Source organism: Cynara cardunculus (assembly GCF_001531365.2).
Source record: "Cynara cardunculus var. scolymus isolate 2C chromosome LG 13, CcrdV1, whole genome shotgun sequence".
In the NCBI taxonomy this organism is placed as follows: domain Eukaryota; kingdom Viridiplantae; phylum Streptophyta; class Magnoliopsida; order Asterales; family Asteraceae; genus Cynara; species Cynara cardunculus.
The window spans coordinates 27,475,745-27,497,063 of NC_037540.1; the positions used below are offsets into that span (position 1 = coordinate 27,475,745).

The following is a 21,319-nucleotide window of genomic DNA, read 5'->3' on the forward strand; positions in this document are numbered from 1 at the left end:
GATATGGGTGTGATAATCATGTGATTATCACACAATTATCACACTATCGCTTATATCCACACGATTTGGTGTGATATGGGTGTGATAATCATGTGTTTATCACACAATTATCACATTATCGCTTGTATCAACATGATTTGGTGTGATTTGGGTGTGATAATCATGTGATTATCACACAATTATCACAAGGATTCCGTTCGGCTAGGGTTAATTTAAAAAATCGACTACCGATTTGGTGTGATATGGGTGTGATTTGGATACGCATGAATGAAGGAGAAGAAGACGTGATCAATGAAGGAGAAGAAGACGTGATCAATGAAGGAGAAGAAGACGTGGAAACGTGAAGATAAACATGGTTAATTAAAATAAAATAAAAATTATAAAAATTACTTAATTACATTACTGCCCTTATTAAATTATTTATATATAATAAAAGTTAATTTATTAATTAAAAAAGTTTGTGGTTATTGAGTTATTCTCGCGTTTTCGTAAATCACTAGGGTTCTCGTTTGAACCTCCACCTATAATATATATATATATATATATATATATAGGGGGAAGATCAAATGTTAACCAACAACTTTGTGTTAACTTTGAAAACCATGGCAACCAATCAAATTTCATTCTTCTTGTAGGTTTATGTCATGTTCACATTTTAATTACAAGGGTATTTCAGTAAATTTATTTGATATGTAACTCCCCAACAATTAATAGGGAGTTACAAATCATCAAATCCCAAAAAATATGCATTTATAATATTAATATTTTTATTTTTTTTAATCTTGATCTTCCATGTTTATTGTTTTATCAATTTTTAATTCGCATAGAAAACACGACAGTAAAATTTTTTGGTATCGATCAAGCTAATATGGATAAACGCAATGGAAAATAAATCGACAACAATTATAAGATTAAAATGGTTTATAATGACAAATGTTATTTTTGTTTATGTTACTTCTATCATATGAATCATGAATCATTGTGTTCATGAACAACAATTATAAGATTAAAATGGTTTATAATGACAACTTTTATGAATCATGAACCATTGTGTTCATGTTACTTCTATCATATGAACACAAATGTTATTTTTAAGCTTGATACCAAATCKTTATATTTGTGTAAGTGTTTGCACCCGGTGTTCATAACGTTGGGGTTATGTGTTCATATATTTTATACGATATGAAYAAGAGGTGAACACGATATGAACAAGGGGTGAACAACCATATAAGATCAGAAACATATATGAACAATGAGTGAACCTTAAACGGTGTGGATGCAATGCATGTATAAAACTTCAATTGACAAAGTATCGCTCTTGAATGTGTTTATAATGAAKGAACTATTGTTCACAAGCTGTTCATATCGTGTTCATACCTGTTTTTTTATTTATTTTCTTTCGTATAGCAGTTATTCTTATTATGTTCATATTGTGTTCATAAATGTTATGCAGTCCAAGTTCATATATATGTCAAATTTTTGTTCGTATTTGACACAATGATTCATATATATATATAGTTGTGTTAAATATGATTCTTACATTAACAAAAAAATCATATAATTTTTGATTTTGTAACTCCCAATTAATTAATGATATGGGAGTTACATTCATTTTTTTTTTACTTAAATACCCTTTTCAACATTGTTCACTTATCTTTATGCAATTTTAAATTTAAAAAAATAAGTTTTTATCATGATTAATCACAACAGTTTATTGAAAGATTGAATAGCCAAGATCGATTAACAAAGTTAACATAAAAACTTTGGTTAACATTTGATCTTACCCCTATATATATATATATATATATATATATATATATATATATATATACTTATGTAATATGTCGTATTAAGTGTGATATTAATAAGAAAAGTTAAAAATCGTTTTCCAGTATATTATCCTTTTGTATTACTCTGTTCAATCCCAACATCATGATATCAAAGCCTGATTAAAGATGACGTCCAACATCAACAACAACATCCACCCACAACTTCCTAAACTTAATGGAAGAAACTATCATCATTGGAGTTTGCAAATGAAGGTACTCTGTGAATCACAAGATCTTTGGGATGTTGTAAAATAAGAATTTGAAGAACCAGAAGACATAGATGAATTAATAGATGAACAAATAAAGGAAATCAAACAAAAGAAGAAGATAGAAAAGCATTCTTCTTCATCTATCAAGCCGTAGACGAAATGATCTTCGAAAGGATATCTTCTTCGGTTTATTCAAAAAAAAGCATGGGATACTCTTTACAGAACGTACTGTGGGGAAGAGAGAGTAAAGATCGCAAGGTTACAAACTTTGAGATACGAGTTTGACAATTTGAGAATGAGATAATCGGAGTCCGTAGAAGAATATTACAATCGTATTAGCGTGTTGGTCAATCAAATTAGACTAAACGGTGAATAGTTAGAAGACAAGAGGATTATTGTTGTATATTACGAAGCCTTACAAGGAAATTCAAATATATAGTGGTTGCTATAGAGGAATCTAAGGACCTATCTACCCTTTCATTAGAGAGTTTTCTTGGAACATTACAATCACATGAAGTACGTATGAAGCAATTCGAACCTTCCTCCTCGGAACACGCCTTCCAGTTACATTCTTCAAACCAGGGAAATTCAAATGAAAGGACCAGGAACCCTAATGATCAAAGTGATATTCCACAAAAAGGGAAAGGACGTGGCAAACCTCTCCAATGCTACTATTGTCTAAGATATGAACACACAATTAAGTTTTATAGAAAACGAATTGCAGAAGAAGGCAAAGGATCGAGTTTTATACACAAAGAAGATGCAATTGATGATGACACTATGTTTATGATGTTTAGTATAGAAGAACGAACTTTGGACGGACCTTGGTATATTGACAATGGTTGTAGTAACCACATGACCGGAAAAATATAAGTTTGTTTATCAAGCTAGATGATTCAACAAAAAAGGAGGTGCGTACCGGAGATGACAAAAAGCTAAATGTTAAAGGAAATGGAGAGATCGTTATCAAAACAAGGAATGGTGAAAAAGAGATACCTGATGTATATCTTGTTTCAGGGCTCAAACATAATCTTTTGAGCGTAGGACAATTGATACAAAAAGGGTATGATGTACACTTCAAGGATGGGACATGCCAGATTAGAGACTCGAGAAATAATCTGCTTGGAAAGTTAACCATGACCCCAAATAAAATGTTCCCATTTAAGTTTCAAGAAGATGCCCTTTGCTCCTTTAAACTTACTAATCATCAAACCTCGTTGCTATGGCATAAATGCTTTGGACGTACAAATTTTGGATCTTTGAATTATATGAACAAGCATAACATGGTGCATGGATTACCAAATATCAACAAGTCAAATGAAGTTTAGGCTTGTATGCTGGGGAAACACTCAAGGGACTCCTTTCCACAAAGTAATACATGGAGAGCAACTAACCTACTCGAACTCGTCCACACAGACGTTTGTGGACCCATGGAGACAACTTCAATAGGAGGAAATCAGTACGTTCTCACTTTCATAGACGATTATAATCTAAAGACATGGGTATATTTTTTAAAAGAAAAATCAGAAGTGTTTGATTTGTTTAAAACCTTTAAAACGAGATATTTGACCAACTCACTACCAGTTACACACCCCAACAAAATGGGGTGCTGAAAGGAAGAATAGAACCATCATTGAGATGGCAAGAAGTATGTTGAAAGAAAAGAGGTTACCTGATGTTTTTTGGGCTGAAGTCGTTGCATGTGCCAATTATCTACTCAATAGAACATCTACCAGAAGCTTATCGAATACAACTCCTCATGAAGTTTGGAGTGGGTTTAAACCATGTGTCACACACCTAAGAGTATTTGGGTATGTTGCATATTTGCATATACCAGAACAAAAGGAGAACCAAGTTAGACGATAAATCACAAAAGACGATATTCATTGGATAAGTGAGAATTCAAAAGCATACAAGTTATATACCCAAATACCAAGAAACTTATTATTAGCAAAGATGTTGTAACACCTCATTTCACACATTGCATGTAACATATATTTCATACACAAGAGATACATGTTTATACACCACATATAGGTCCCTTAGTACAAGATTCTATCAATACTGAATACACAGTCCAAAAATTCAAAATACAATCCTTGTACTAATCAAGTTTCATCTACCAAAACTATACATATCATCAGCAAATTTTCATGCAGATAAACACATAGGGAATTATCATATTTTCTCCTTTCTCTTACCGTCTGCACCCCTGTAATACATATTTAAAATCATAAAACGAGGGTTAGACCGAAAGGTCTAGTAAGTTTACCTTTTTATGTTATTGCAGGGTGAAAATCACCAAAACTTTGTATAAATAATTTCTCATATGTATAACAAATACATGAACAATTAAAACATAATTATCAGTACTTTTCCACTCTTTCAAGCCAAACTAAATGCTTGCAAGTAATATATCAAAACCCAAGTAGGTTTACTAACCAGGTATATCATAGTGCCACTTCTAAACCTTTCTAATTAAACAAGGTTTATTCAAAGTTTCAGGCCAAACTTGTTATTTCCTCCTCGATAACATCCAGACTATGATTTCCAATAAGAACCTTGATCTTAAACTTTTAAATCACAAAGAAATAAAGATTCCAAACCATGGTAATCTTAAAGGATATAATAGTAAGAATTATATTACATAACACACATACAAATGTCACCCTTGTATCCAAAGGTACACCTCTCCTTGATATGTCACCCTTATCCCATGGTACACCTCTCATTGATATGTCACCCTTATCTCATGGTGCACCTCCCATTGATATGCACTCTTATTTCTTCATCAAAACATTTCGAAAAACAATTTCATTTTGAACAGACCGCAGTCATAAATGTTCCCATGGAATATTATTAGTTCAAAGTCATCCTTATCAAAAATTCCATTTTGCATAAAGATGATAAAAATAACAATTTATATAAACATTACATTACTCAAAGTACAAATCCGGTCAATTTAGACTTGGCCGGACTTCATGTCCGGTCAAGCCTTGGTCGGATTACTAATCCGGACAACACTATTCTTTGTGTCCGATTTACCACTCTGGTTAATTCTCAAAACTTTGTCCGGATTATCAATCCGGACAACACTATTCAAGACTTGTCCGATTTACAAGTAAACCGGTCGCCCTTTAGTCGTATTCATACTTCTTCATTCAATGCTTTCAAGCTATTTATATTTCTCAAATCTCACAAACTCTTTACATCGTACAACACTATGAGCAATTAAAGCTAATCCGGACAACAATTGTCTGATTTAAGCTTAAACCGGCTAACCCTTTATCCGGTTTAACTATAACCCGGTCAACACTTCGTCCGGTTTAAACATAATCCAGATGATACTTCACCCGGTTTAACCTAATCCGGGTAACACCTTTTTAACACAATTCAATTATGCTATTCAAGGTAATTTTCAAAACTTTTAACCACTCACCTTTAAAATCTTTTAGAAATAAGATTGAACACAACTTGAATCTACTTGATTCCAATCAAAAGCAATCCGGTCACCACCACTTCTTTTTTTTTTAAATCGCATACTCTCTTTTACAAAAATGGGAAGAAGAATGTGATGGAGGCTAAGACCCTTCTTATATACTTTCCAAAATAGGAAGGTCGGCTAAACCGCCTCCTTCACATGCATGCATACATCCATTCATACCATCGAATAACTATGTATACACTCATGCACACATGCACATATTTATGCACACATTCACTCATGCATACTCACATACATGCATGCATATCATGCATATATTTCTTATGCATAAAAATTCGCATACTTACATGATCAAATATAACAATTTATCATGTTTTCATACAATCATATAACAAATAATCACGTATTAATTACCTCGGGTGACCAGGATCCAGTTATCACATATGTTGTCTTCGAAGAAGAAAGAATATGGGACAATTACCAAGAAAAAACGATTGGAGAAAGGACAGTTGCTGAAGATGAAGATACTGGAAGAAATATAAACATTGATCGTGAAGACTCGGTAGCATCGACATCTATTCAAGATCCAACTTCAACCATTGCAAATCCAAACACCGACACTTCTTCAACATCTCTTGATACCCCTCCAAGAAAAACAAGATCCATAGAAAGCATATATAATGATACTCAAAGACTCGACTTTGATATATAGCACATTTTGCCCTATTTTCTGATGCAGAACCTCTAAGGTTGGAAGAGGTAGTTCAAAAAATAATTTGGAGAGAATCTATGAACGAGGAGATCAATTCCATCACAAAAAACAACACATGGGATCTTGTTGAACCACCAAAGCATCACAAACCCATAGGAGTTAAATGAGTATATAAGATGAAATTAAACGAGAAAGGGGAAGTCAATAAATATAAGGCTAGACTAGTTGTAAAAGGTTACAAACAGAAGTTTGGGATTGATTACCATGAAGTCTTTACACCCGTAATTCGCCTTGAAACAATATGGCTAGTCATGGCCTTAGAAGCACAAAACGAGTGGCAAATACACCAGATGGACGTAAAATCAACCTTCTTGAATGGCTTTCTAAGTGAAGAAGTATACGTAGAACAACCGGCTAGGTATGTAAAAGTGGGTGAAGAGCACATGGGCGGACCTAGTGTGTCGCCATGGGTGGCACGTGCCACCGTATTATTTCGCCTCCGAAGGGTAAAATTTTTAGGTTTGTTAACGGTGCTACCGTATCGTTTTGGAAGGTGCTACCGTATTTTTTATAAAATTCAAAGAATGGTGCTACCATATCATCATGAAGGTGGTGAGAAGAAGCAAGAAGACGCCGGAAAACCCGAGGATGCGGCGGCGGTGATGGAGATGAGGAAGAGAACCCCAATGGTATAGTTCCACCGTGCAAACCCTTGATCTTTGAGTGCCTCCACCAATCCAACAGTTCCGGCCACCATCCATGCTCTGCTTCTTGAACTCATCTTTTTGAAATGCTTTAATCAAATGGGTTTTCCTTGAAATGTTGCAAGTGTTTGATGAAGAGGGGTTTAAATAGATGTTTGGGTGGAGACCAAAATAGCCCCAAGTATTAGGTTATAAACAGGGGGCTGCCAACGGTTTTAGGGAATTGAGTGACAAATACCACATGAGGCAGCCACGTGTTGCTACCGAACTTCTAGTTTAGATTAGAGTATATTTCTATTTTGGTCCTTAAGGTTTAGTTGAAAACTTTGAAGTGGAACTTCATTTTTGATAAGTACAAAAATCATTCTTGTGGTTTTGTATTATGTTCTAAAAATGGTCCATAATAGTAATACTAACTTAAGTCACGAACATTTGGTAGAGTTGGTTTTCAAGGCTTTTATTCTACCCCACAACCAAGTTTGAATCATGTTAGTGTCATTTTCTTAGTCAAACGGTGGCATCGTTTGAAAAAAATTTCCTATATTTTTTTTCTTATGGTCAAGTGGTGCTACCGTTTAAAAAAATTTCTGGGTCCGTCCCTGGAAGAGCACAAAGTTTATCGTCTAAGGAAGGTCTTGTACGGACTAAAACAGGCACCACGTGCCTGGTATAGTCGAATTGATGGTTATTTCATAAAAGGCGGTTTCAAGAGATGTGGGCATGAACATACTCTCTATATCAAGCATCACAAAGGTAACCTTCTGATACTCTGCCTCTATGTAGATGATTTGGTTTTTACAAGTAGCTCTTTGGATATGATTAACGCTTTTAAAGACTCGATGAAAAACGAGTTCAAAATGACGGACATGGGACTACTACATTACTTCTTGGGGATCGAAGTTAAGCAAGAAAAGGGGATGATTTCCATCTCACAGCAAAGATATGGCAAGAAGTTGCTGATCAGATTTAACATGCATGACTCCCTTCCTTCCTCAACCCCTATGGAATTCGGACTTAAATTGTCAAAAAAACACTTCAAAAACAACAGTTGATCCAAGTAGATATCGCAGTTTGGTTGGAAGCATTATGTATCTGACCGCAACACGTCCAGGTCTAATGTTTGCAGTCAGTATGATAAGTCACTTCATGGAACTCCCCAAGAAAAGTCACTGGGTTTGTTAAAAGGAGACTTAATCATGGCATTGTCTACAAAAGGGTTAATGAGCCAAGATTAAAAGGTTTTAGCGATAGTGATTTTGGGGGAAGTATTGATGACAGTAAAAGTACCGCCACGTACAGAGCCATTTGAGTTTGACAATCGCCAATTATCTCTAAACTGCCGCAATGACCGTGAGATTAACGGGTTAATTAGCGATAGCATCATTTGAGTTTGACAATCCGCAATTATCACTAAACTGCCGCAATTACCGTGAGATTAACGGGTTAATTTTTGTATGTATTCTGTCAAAAAGTATCGTATTTTACTATTTATTTATTTTATCGATTTTCTAATTATACATTACCAACGGCTTGATTAGTTCTCGGTGGTCTTTTATTTGAATTAACTTTATTTTTTATTTAGGATTCTTCTTAAAACTCGTCAATGTTGGCAAAGGCCAAAGGCGACATATATATATATATATATATATATATATATATATTATGGAAGGTTTAATAGTTTAATTATTAATTTTAGTTTGTTAATGAGTTATAATGGGACTTGAGTAATTGTAGTGAGTTTTGGTGAGTTGGTATGTGACTCAATACATAATGTATATAATATTTATATACGACAAATACAACAAATAAACTCAATACATATTGTATATATGTATGCATTTTTGTTGTTTACTCAATTTAACCGCTTTAGTTGCTTGAATTAATTGATGTAGAACAGATTTTTACCAAAATCATTTCCTTTTATATGGTTATGTTATGTGTCCTTTAATCATTATTAATTACTTGCTTTCTAATTAGTATAGAATTATCATTTACTTTCCTTTATTTAAGATTTCTCTTTTAATTTAGAGGAAAGTTCAATTTTGGTTCCTAATATTTGCAATTTTTAATGAATATTGTGCCTCAACTTTAAAAACTCGGATTTAGTCCCTTATGTTTGTCAATTTAACGGATTTCGTTCCCTTGTCTAATAGCCGTTAATGAAAGACCTTATTTGGAGTTGGATCAGAGAAGTACTCCAAAATCTCTAAGTGTTCTATCCCGAGTTAGAGTTGTTGAAATATTCCAAGTGTTAACTTTAACGCAAGAGGTCAAGAGTTCGACTGGAGGTCAGAGTTCAGCTAAACTCTAAGTGTTGAAGATTCTCATATCTGACCCTTCGTAGTCAGAGTTCAAGTAGAATAGTCAAAAGTTGCCTAATTATCAGACTTAAAGGCTTGGAAGAATATAACTCTGCACTCTTCAAGCTAAGGAGTTCAAATTCAAAAGACCCGAGGATATTAGAACACGTGTTTTGTTCTCATTTATATGTATTGTTCTATCATGTGCGTATTACTCTAAGGTTGAGAAGACACAGTTCCAACAGAAGCAGGAAACGAATTTGTTATCCCCTTAATTCTTAAACTAAATTATCTTAAAAATAACTAGTATTTTAATCCAACAAATTACATCAAAAATGAGCATTTCATTCTTTTTAATTTGGTATCCATCTTGATGTAGTTTTTTTGTTTTAACTGTTTTTTATGTCAAATGGTCTATTTGTATAATATTCAACAGTTCTTCGGTATTCATACATTATAATGATATTCATCATGAATATACGTTTTTATTATAACATTTATCATGAATATACACTATTTATTATGAATATTTATGTATTTTACGTGTATACAACAACTCTTTGGTGTTAATATTATATTCATCATGAATATACATTTCACTATAAAATTCATCATAAATGTTCATACTATTCATCTTTATTATTTATCTATGTTCATTTGTATACATCGGCTCTCTAGTATTCATATCAGTAAGATATTTATTATAAGTATCAATTTTCAGTATAATATTCGTAATGCATATACACATTATATATTCATCATAAATATATTATAGTTTCAACTGTACATACACTAAGTTTTTATTGGGTTCTTGGTTGGTCTGGAGGAATTCTCGGTTGTCTCGATAAAAGACAAAAGTGATATGCTATGGTTTTACACACACAAACACATAATATTTAAATCATTTAATAGGTCCTCGGTCGATCTCAACAAAAAATGAAGGTGGTAGGTCGTTATCGTTTTACACACACTACATCAATGGATGGGTTATCAATTTATCTCGATGGGTATTTGGGTTTTCATGATGAAGAACGTTATGCTAGGTTATGGACTTGCGGTGTTGAAGAAGGTGTTGTTGGGTTACAAACTTATGGTGTTGAAGAAGGTGTGTGTAAAGTTGCGGACCTACGGTATCGAGTTGTTGTATACATGTGAACGTACATAAATATTAATAATGAATATTATAATATCATTTTACATAAAAAAAATAGTTCAAATGAAAAAAAAAAACTATACTGAGATGGATGTCATATAAAAAAGAATAAAATGCTGATTTTTTTATGTAATTTGTTTGATTAAAATATTAATTATTTTTTACATAATTTAGTTTAAAATTTAATGGAGTAAAAAGAATTAATTATAAAAGAAAAGAAAACTCCAAATAATTAAACGTTAATTGAAGATTGAATAAAATTCATTTTTCCCTAAATCATCTTAATTAAAAATGTTTTGCGAAAGTAAAGATAAATGTTATTGGTGATTTTAATGAAATCATATCGGTTTATTTTATGTAATTGGATTTATAAGAGAATATGGGGTTGTTGATTAATGTATAACACGGGCTACGAAGTGTGGAATGCACAGTTGTGTAAGCTACCTAGAACCCGGGATCGATAGATGAAGCCTTTTTGATCCGTGTAAGCAGTTACTTTATAACTGTTATGTGCGTAGTTATCCTCCTCCTAATTATTCTAGCAATCATTTCAATTTAGTGGAGATTTATTTTCGCATTTAATATAGGAGCGATTACGATTATCTAAGTTTAAAAAGTTCAACGATTTTTCCCGGATCGTTACAAAAAATCTAAGATTACCCTTGAGTTGATTTTGCGATACCCGTGCAAACAAGTGTCAGATTACAACATTAAGAAAATGTTACAAATCTGTGAGAACTTGGCTTCTACCTCTCCTCTAACCTAACCTTAATCGATCATTTCTAACCATCCATTTTACCGACTGTGGGCAAACAAATTAGGCATAATTTGACGAATCAACCCTAACTGGTCATTTAATCAGACTCACCATTCCCGAGCCAGACTCGGATTTTAGTCCTAATTGTGCATCACCAGATCTATCATTGTCGAAACCTACACTTGATAGAAAACAAAATATTGATATTTTCACATTTATATGAGGATAATCAAGGGAGATTTCGAGATTTAGCTTTTATATCTTACTAATTTCACGTTACATTGAATATATCGAGTCCTTTTTACAAAGAAAAGGGAAGAAAAGTAGGGGGGTGAAAGATAATCTCGTGTTTTTGAATTTTTTTGAGGGGGTGAATTTTTTTTCTTTTCACTTCCGCTCAAGATCATGGAAATTTATTTATTTTCCCTCCTTTTCCTACCCTCTCAAGAACACAAATGAAAAACATTCTCTTTTTTTTTCTTCTCGTCCCAAATTTAAGAAAGAAAACATTAATATTGGGCGTCAAATTGTAATAAATAGTGAAGCTCATTGTTATCCCTTATCATTACATGGCGAGATATCACATATTCGAGATTGGATGTTCGATATAAAATGTATCATTGATTGTAGGTTTTGTATATCCCACATTGATTAAGAGTTGAAATATTGACGAAAATGATGGGTATGTAAAAGGAGGGTTGAGATGCCTTTGTGACAACTTATGGGATTGGCTCCTCTTGGTTGATACTCTAAACACGTGTGGTTAGATCATTTCGGCCGACCATCTGAACACATGGGGTTGGTTCATTTTGGCCGACCTCTTTTTGCAAAACAGTTAATTGATTTTAAAAATAAATTACATATATATAGTATTTATTCTTTCTATATTTAAAAGTAAAAACCACAACTATCAATATGACATCCTAAGAATTGTGTATTTTTTTAATCTTGAATTGTGATTGAGTTTTGTCTATCTCAAATTGATGGGTAGATAAAAGATTGACAACAGATTGGTGGATATATGAAAGGAGGTTGAGATGTCTCTATGACAATTCATAGGATTGACTCCTCTTGATCGATTCTCTAATCTCAACGTTGTTAGCTCATTCGGTGACTCTCCTAACATAGATATAGGCTGATTTTTGGTCAACCCTCTTCTTACAAAAGAAAATGAATCTATATTAAAAGTTAAAGAAAATAATTAATTAAACCAATATATATCAAGGGTTGTGTCCGGTGAATAACAAAGTTGAAATGAGAAGCGTAAGAAATGATCTCCACATTAGATTCACATTAGGATGAGGTGCATCGAGATGCAAGGGATCAATCCCCGTATCAAACGCAGTTCATGGGTGAGTTGAGATTAAATGTGATCAAGGGTCCAGATCCCTTATTACGCTTCTCGGCTTAACTCTCTTTCTCATACGATCATTCGCTTATATATCAATATAAATATATAAATGAGTGCTATAAGGTATTGACATGACAAATTAGAATTTAGTATTTTCAAATCATGAATTGTGGTTGAATTTTCTTAACTCACATTAATGAGAAAAGAAATCATTGAAATGCAATTAAGTATATGAAACGAGAAGGGATGTCTGTAAATGTTTGAAGAGTATTGACAAATGCACCACAAGTAGTATTCTTAATTTTAAGTCGATACCAGAGGAATATTGATGTGACATCATAACTTTTTATAGCGAACCCTAGTTGTAATTAAATAGTGAAGCTCATTATCATCCCTTATCATTCCATGCCGATATATTACACATTCGAGATCGAATGTTCGACATAAAATGTATCATTTCCCTTTAATGATAGTTTTTTATATGTTGTTTAACTCCCAGTCCTACTTAACAAGTGTAACACCCCAAGATCACATTTGCATATACTCATATATTTATGTATATCAAGAAATATAATTTACACATCAGGTCTCATCCGTCCCAATATCTACAAAAGCTACATTACAAAGTAGCTACCAAATTTTCCACAAAATCCCTTATACAAAACTTGTATGCATAACAAGTACAAAAGATGATATGTTAATCCAATATCCCAAGCAAGCATATATAACTCTTCACAATTTTCCCTTCCCCTTTATCATCTGGTTGTGCTAGACCTGTAATGTGCATTTTCAAAACACCAAAATGAGGGTTAGACCATAAGGTCTAGTGAGAAATCCCTTTTTTTTTTTCTTGCTATTATAGGATGAATAATCACCAAGTCACATTAATAAACTCATATATGTATATATCAATAACAAATAAAATCATTTCAATAATAACAAACATCTTTTGTCGCATCATAATGATGAAATATAATCCAATTATCACATCAAATAGTTCAACAACTCATTTATCACATTATATTAAAACTCATCGCATCATATAGATGAAAACATAAATTCCTCACGTCATATGAGTGAGACAACCCCATTTCCTCGCATCACACTAGTGGGAGGACCCCATCTCATCACATCACATCGGTGCGAAAAACCAATTTGTCCCATCACACTAGTGTGATAAGTCAACTTGTCGCATCACACTGGTGCGACAAACATAACTCTTCGCATCACAAGGATGCGATAGCAACTACTCTTCGCATCAATAGGATGCAATAACTTAAGTCACCGCGTCACACAGATGCGACAACTCAAAGTCATTGCATGCATCATAAGGATGCGACAACTCAAAGTCATCGCATCATAAGGATGCGATAACAATTAACAATTTGATAAATAAAAAACCTGATTTTACATTCTGTTGATTATGTCACCATTATCTTGCTATACACCTCTTTTTGATATATCACATTTATAACCAAAATACAACTCTCTTTGATATGCAACCTTTATCCCAACCACGTGATATAATCATATCAAAATACCAATTTATGCTAATTATAGCATAAAATAATTTTATAAAATCCACATGTACAAAAACCATACAATTCTAATTTCAATACCATAAAAGGAAGGTTTGTAAAATAACTCATCGTAGCAGTCACAGGAGAAGAAGGTAAAAAGATGAACAGCAACAACTAATTCAAGACAAGAATCACAAAAACTGTTTCTACTTGTTTCTTCTTTTCAGTTCTGTTTTTCCTTAGAGCTCAAAATACACACATACCAAACTCACTTTTCTTTTTACTTTTTCACCCACAATCTCAATGAGATAAAACTCATACATCTCATAACTAACAATTAAAAATAAGGGTGCGTTTGGTACGCTGGACAGGGTGGGACAGGACAGGACAGGACAGAACACATTTGTCCTACGTTTGGTGTGGCTGAATGTGGAACTAAGTGGAACTAAGTTGGACAAGCATGGGACACGCTTGTCCAACCATTACCCCTGGAACTAAGTGGAACACAAAACTTTTTCTCTCATTACCCTTTTTCCCCTACCCGGCTCTCACAAGAACTAACCATCGCCTCCATCGGTTCATCGATCAATGCCTCCATCGCTTCCTTCATCGACGGCGACCATCGACGACGACCATCGACAGCGACCATCGACGGCGACCATCGACGGCGACCATCGACGGTGACCAGCGACGGCGAGTTCCAATCGGCGTTCTTCTCTTCTCCATTGTTCCAATCGACGGTACCGAACTCTTCTCTCCATATCCAATCGACTGTTGCTTCTCGACTGGTAAGTCGTTTGATGGGGTTTTCAATGCCGGATAGATCGTTAACTCATGGGACTGTGATGGTCCGCATGAGAGTTTGCTGTAAGAGCAACACTGGTCTTGTCGGGCGTTTACACCATCGAAGCAATTTTAGTCCATTTCTTCAGCATTGGATTAGTCTAAATATGAACTCGGGTATTCTTTAACTAAGCACAAAGAATTCATTTCTTATCAGTCATAAACTTGTTTGATTTTCAATTTGCCACTACAGAATCCGACTGATATAGACAAGATAAAGGAAACGTTGGAGCCTGATGCAACTGGTGGTGGTGGATTACAATTGCCTGGGAAAGATAGGGTTGTCTTCAGACTGCCCGAGAGGAAATCATTACTAGGTCAGTATGCTAAGAACCAGATATCTTCGATTTAGCATCCTAAGGTTTAAGTATTTTTGCATCAATAATTAGTCCATTGTGTCTTGTGTTAGATTGAACCAATAATTAGTCCATTGTGTCTTGAATGCATTTCGTAGTGAAAAAACACTAAACAACTCACTGGGGGTAAATTGGTCATTTTAACCGGTTCTGTCCTGTCCTGTCCTGTCTTACCAAACGTTGAACAGCTGTCCTGTCATGTCCTGTCCTGTCCCGTTCTGTCCTATCCTGTCCTGTCATGTCTGCGCACCAAACGCACCCTAAGAGGCGGTGGAAATGCTTTTAAAACATTTTAATCACATAAACAAATTAAATCCCTCAAGTTCTATCTTTGATCAAAAACAACCCTAAATTTTACAACTGAATAACCGGTTATCACAACAAGTCCATTTTACCTCCTTGTTCCGTACACAAAACAAAAACTTGTCTCACATTTGATGCATATTGGACTAAAAGAAAACATGATTGAGTGGTGAAAAATACATTTGTTGTCCCGTTAAAATAGTTGGAACAAAAATGTTCAACAAAATCTGTAAATTATTAAATTTCAGATTAGAACCCTAAGGGGGCGTTTGGTTCGTAGAATGGAATTCAATGGAATTGGAATTCATTAAATGAATTTGACTTTGAGGGAATGGAATGGAATTTGACCATATCTTTTGATTGCGTTTGGTTGGATGGAATTGGAATTTTTTTTGTTTCGTTCACGGAATTCAACGAGAAAATTACAGGCAAAAAAAAACTGAAACCGAAACTTTCGGGCTGGGTTCGGGGACATCTTATCGGGGATAGGGCGGGGATCAAGGACAAATTCGGGGATTTTAACGGGGACGGGGGCGGGGACGGTGATCATCGGCCTGGCCTGGCTTGATATGTGTATATATATTAATTTTAATTTATATACATATATATATATATATATATATAATATATTAAATTCGGGGATTTTAACGGAGATTTTTTTAGATTTGTTTCGGGTTTCGGTTTCGGGTTCGGTTACAGCCAACGGTGAACGGGAAAAAGAGGATTTTTACCTTCACGAATTCCTCAACGGGGATCGGGGAACCACAAGACCCGATAAGATCCCCGACGGGGATCAGGGCGGTCATGGGGATGGTTTTAGTTATCGGTTTTTGGGACGGGGATACCAATAACCGGCCCGAACCTGGCCCGTTGTCATTCTTAGTTTTAAACGAGATCGAGCAAAGGAGATCGAACATAGCAGAACAGAGCAAATCGAGATACAGCGTCAATGAATGGATGAGGGCTAAGGAATTTGTCGGATTGGAATTTGAAATCCGTGGTATATACGGTGGAATTGTGAAATCAATGAATTAAGGAATTGGTTGGATTCTTTCACATCTATTATGTGAACCAAACATGGAATTTGGAATTTGGTAATAGATTTGAACATTTCAATTCCACCAAATTCCATGAACCAAACACCCCTTAAAACTTTTCACAGTTATTTCACACCTAGTCATTCCAAATGCACGTTACTCCTCTTGTTACCCTCATTAATAACAACACATCAAAGGTAGAAGGCTGGAAATCAATTATTTATCTGTTTTTAACTCATCTAACTGCCTTTGGCTCTACCTTGTTTTTCTTTTCTTTCTTCTTTTGTGCTATGTACAATCAAAACCATATGATTTTTTTAACAAGCTATTCAATTCAAAGCATCAATTAATTAGAAAAACCCGAGATAGAACCGCTACAAACGACCTATCGAAAACGCACATTACAAACTAGAAATGTCGGAACCAACATCTGCTTGAAGTGACGAGTTTTCAACGGTAAATTCAAACGATTCTGCCAACCTAGCCGCATCTTGAACCCTGAGCCGCGTTCCCTGTTGCCCAACCACCACGGCTGCAACCCTGGCTGCCAATGTGCCCATCCCTTTCAAATCCGATGCACCCCTCAATAACCCATACAATATCCCAGAAGCATATGCATCCCCGGCCCCACATGTGTCGACCGGAACACAGGGTGACGGAGGAATATACAACGCCTCTCCCTTTACCCCGATGTACGACCCTCTTGGACCGTCTGTAACTGAAACTAGCGGAACAAAATGACTTAAATATTGCGTGGAAGATACAGGGCTTTCCTCCGAAGAGAAATGACAAAAAGCTCTTGCTTCATCACTATTTGCAAACACGATGTCGGCATAGTTTTCCATAATTTCCCTGCACAAAGATTCATGATAAAGTTAATGAAAACCTTTCATTGATCAAAATTCCAACTTAGGGGCCGTTTACCTAAATTACCCAGTAAGCATTTACCATTAGGAGTCAACACTATAATTTATTTTACCGGGCAAAATTGTAGTACATCAAAATGGTATCATATGCAACAATTTACCCGGTAAGCACTTACCCAGATAAGAATCGCCACCCTCACTTACCGAATAAGACTCTCCATCTTTATCACTGCTCTTACCGGGTAAGATTTTTGACCCTTGTCATGTTCATCCGGTAAGGAAAATTACCTGGTAAGCACTTCCCAGGTAAGCGTTTAGTAAACGGCCCCTTAATCACAATAGCTCAATATTTCTTCGACATTGGTAACCAAACCAAACAACTCAGGGGATGTTTACTTGCCGTTTACCAACACTTTTTGGATAAGCGCTTACCAGGTAAGAGTGCTGTCTTGGTAAGAGATTCGGTCTGGGTAAGCACTGTAGGCGCTGATGCTGACCGAGTCAGCACCTTCAGTCAGATCAGTCACTAAGCTGGGTCAGTAGTAAGGAACAGGGGCTGCTGAATGTTATTTACTGGGTAAGAGCCTCAGGGATGATGTTGTTTACTACGGGCGAAGACCATACTTTCCCAAATTGATTTTATTCGGAAGCACATGCTAAAAACACTTGGTAGACAGCCATTTCCAGTCATTGCTTACCCAGACTAACCTCTTAGTGTTTACCCAATTTGGGTTGGTAAACATCCCCTCAATATATCCCATTTGAAGGTAGGGTCTTGCGGGTGGGATGTAAGCAGACCTGACATCTGCTCCAAAGAGTAGAGCAGCTGTTTCCAATATCCTGAAACTAACCGACCAACGTCATGATATTCGTGTCACAGTTATGGTAGATCGTACATATACCTACCAAAAATCATCGTAATGTGTCTCTATGCAGGTTACATCTGAGGCTGTAACAGCAACCAAAGCACCACTATCACGAGCAACTTGACAGATTTTCTTAATCGTCTTGATCGTGTCAGGAAATTCAAACAGATATCCTTCAACAACTAGAATATTCGTCTTGGAAATTATGCTCTCCATACTCGAGTCATAGTTAATACAAGAAGACGTGCCCTGCCTCATAGTATATAGACTATATAAGAAATGTTATCGTTCAAGAATAACTAAAAATTGCGCATTTTACAAATGTTAATTATGTGAATATAATTTGTTCCTAGTAACCAAAGAAACTGACCATAACCCATGTGGGCTTAGCTTAAATCCAAACGAAACGAAACGAAACGAACTCAGTGAATCCCACATAAGGATAGAGTCTCCCCCACCCGAGGGGGCGTGGTAAGGATGTATACAGATCTTTTCTCTACCCCAAAGGTTAGAGAGCTTACCACAATATAAATATCCTTTCACAAATGTTAATTATGTGGAAGCATGTTGAAATTGAAGACATTAGATATATGAATCCTGTTGGTGGACATGACCCTAACCTGATATGCAAGCATTGTACGTTGAGCATCCGAGGTTGTCAGAACTATAACCGTCCCTGTTGTCCCATCCTTGACTGGTGGAGAAAGAAAGTTTACATTGGCCCGTCGCAGTTTAGTTCTATAGCACACATCAAATAACATAACTATGATTTCCAGTTTACAAACTAGACTCAGAAGGGGTAATAGTATATCATAAATGTAAGATCTTATAACAGATTGACACAATGATTAGTACAGTACTGCTCTATTCAACCACTTCAATAAATATTCCACACAAAGGCTGGTAGGGTTTGTGGGGTAGGATGTATGCAGACCTTGCCTCTACCACAAGAGGTAGAGATGCTTACTTCAATAACCAACTGGAAAACATATCTGTTTTTTTTTATCTTTTGCATACCCCCAAAATTCAATTCTTTTCTATTGAAAACCAAGATCCACTCTAGGGATACCCATAACAAGCATAGCAAATAAGACTGGTTGCCAAAGAAGAGGGTCTACCTGTAAAACCCACCCAATGGGTCACTACCAATGCTACCAGCCATAGCTACATTTAGCGCAGGGCCTTCAATGGGGTGAACCCCAAGCCTAGCCAATGCCACTAGGGTATTAGATAGAGATCCTCCAGCAGCCGCCTTGTAGCTGCATCCATCCATAGCTTGCAAAACTCTACCCCTCTCCTTATGATTCACAACCTTTCTTGTACCCTTCTCTAAACCCAATCGCATCAAAAAATCATCATTCACAATGCCCGAAAAATCTACCTATCAGAGAAACAAAACCAAATAAATAGAAGCTCAGGCTCAAAATGATTAGAGCCATTAGATCAAATCCGGCTTAACAAAAGTATGATGATATAAGTGATGAAATGGGTGATAAATAAAAAAGAACAGTTTTGGAACTCAAAGATAGAATCTTTTGAAACTTGTACACGGGAACCCCAAAAAGGAACTGTTCATAAGTGGTTCAAACGCTGTAATAAGATTATAGATATCTTAAGGTACCACCTATCAACTATGACTAATGGGCCACTAGAATAAATATGCAAGTGCAATTGATCGATTACGAGGATGTTTGGATGTCCGTTTTGAAAGTGATAACAATACATTGATAGTAGTCTAGAAAGAACTAAGTATTAAAGGATGGCGTGATGTTACTTATATACCCTTCTTTTCTCGATTACTTATTTCAATAATCAGAGTTTGTCAAACACTCAACGGTGTGAAAAGTGATTATTACATCGTTAAGCCGAAGAAGCACATCCCAACATTATATCCTACAGCATATGATAATCACTTTGAAAACGCAAATCCAAACCCTTTATTGTTTTTTCTACAATTCAGCCTGTGAATGCTACTGAAACTTTATGCTTACAATTAGGAAAAGTGGCACTGAATCTTCAAATTATGCTAACATTAAAAGTAAGAAACTGGATAGAATTCTCAACAGATTATAAACGTAAACAAATAGCAAAGATAGAATAAGCAAATAAATGGATGAATTGGTAAGAAATAACACATGAGGGGCAGTAATTACTAATTCCAGTGCAGCAAATATCTAATATTTCAGATAAAGTTACAATATCAAAGATGGAAGAAAACTGATTGTACCATGGCTTGGCCAAGACCCAACACATCCCATCGATCAGGCAAATCAGGAGGAGAGGGGTCATCAAACTTATCCAAAACAACACCTACATCGTCGTCGTCGTCGTCGTCGTCCATCGTGGAACTGTAAACATCATCGCTATTCGTGGAAGAAGAAGAAGACGAAGAAGAAGAAATGGATGACCTAGCAAAGGAATCGTGGGTCGACATAAGAAATCGTGAAGGAAAAGGGAAATTGACATGGCATGGATTGTTGAAAGTGTTGTTAGAACGAATAAGAAGACGAGGGGCGGAGGAAGAGGGATAATGAAGCGAGAAAAGAGGTGAAGATGCCCTAAAATTGGAGAGTTGAGGGGTAGAGAGTGGTGATACGAGAGAGAAAGCCGCCACGACCGTTGCTTCCACCATTGTTATTGATTATAGATAGATTCAGAGGGATGTTGCAGGATTTACAACCACGTTTCCATACAATTTCCCCCCTCTTACCACCACACTCATAAGCCCCAATCTTGAAAACCCAAAGAATAGAAATTGTGGATAAATATGTTCCTCTTTCTCTCTCTATCTCTTCCTATCTTTCCTCCCTCCCCCAATTCCTCTCTCTTTTTTATAATAAAAAATAACATTTAAAAAAAATAAGATGCAAAGTATTTGTTATCTATATACCGCCAGTGCTAATGGCACCCTTTTAGCAGGGTGTTGATTTATTGGAACTTGTGTATTTTTAAAACATCAAATTGATTTAATAATATATTATATTTAATTATTATTATTATTTAATACATATATATGTTAATTAAGTTATATTATATATATATATATATATATACATATATATACTTTA

The 21,319-nt window shown here is 35.3% G+C and overlaps 1 protein-coding gene across 1 annotated transcript; it reads right to left on the reverse strand.

Moving 5' to 3' along the window:
- Positions 1-16,813: 16,813 nt before the first annotated feature.
- Positions 16,814-21,094, reverse strand: LOC112525901 (uncharacterized sugar kinase slr0537). Its single transcript, XM_025136218.1, has 5 exons — positions 20,479-21,094; positions 19,370-19,632; positions 18,872-18,989; positions 18,292-18,500; positions 16,814-17,371 (listed from the first exon to the last, which is right to left on the reverse strand). The coding sequence occupies exons 1-5, from the start codon at positions 20,881-20,883 to the stop codon at positions 16,921-16,923; spliced, it is 1,446 nt and encodes a 481-aa protein (XP_024991986.1). The 5' UTR covers positions 20,884-21,094; the 3' UTR covers positions 16,814-16,920.
- Between the last annotated feature and the right edge of the window lie 225 nt (positions 21,095-21,319).

Excerpts from the sequence above, each read along its gene's own strand:
- LOC112525901 (XM_025136218.1), bottom strand. The coding sequence starts at position 20,883 with ATGGTGGAAGCAACGGTCGTGGCGGCTTTCTCTCTCGTATCACCACTC. Across the intron at positions 18,990-19,369 it reads CCATTGGGTGGGTTTTACAG|AACTAAACTGCGACGGGCCA; the intron begins GTAGACCCTCTT and ends TGTGTGCTATAG. Across the intron at positions 17,372-18,291 it reads ACACATTACGATGATTTTTG|GGAAATTATGGAAAACTATG; the intron begins GTAGGTATATGT and ends ATCTTTGTGCAG.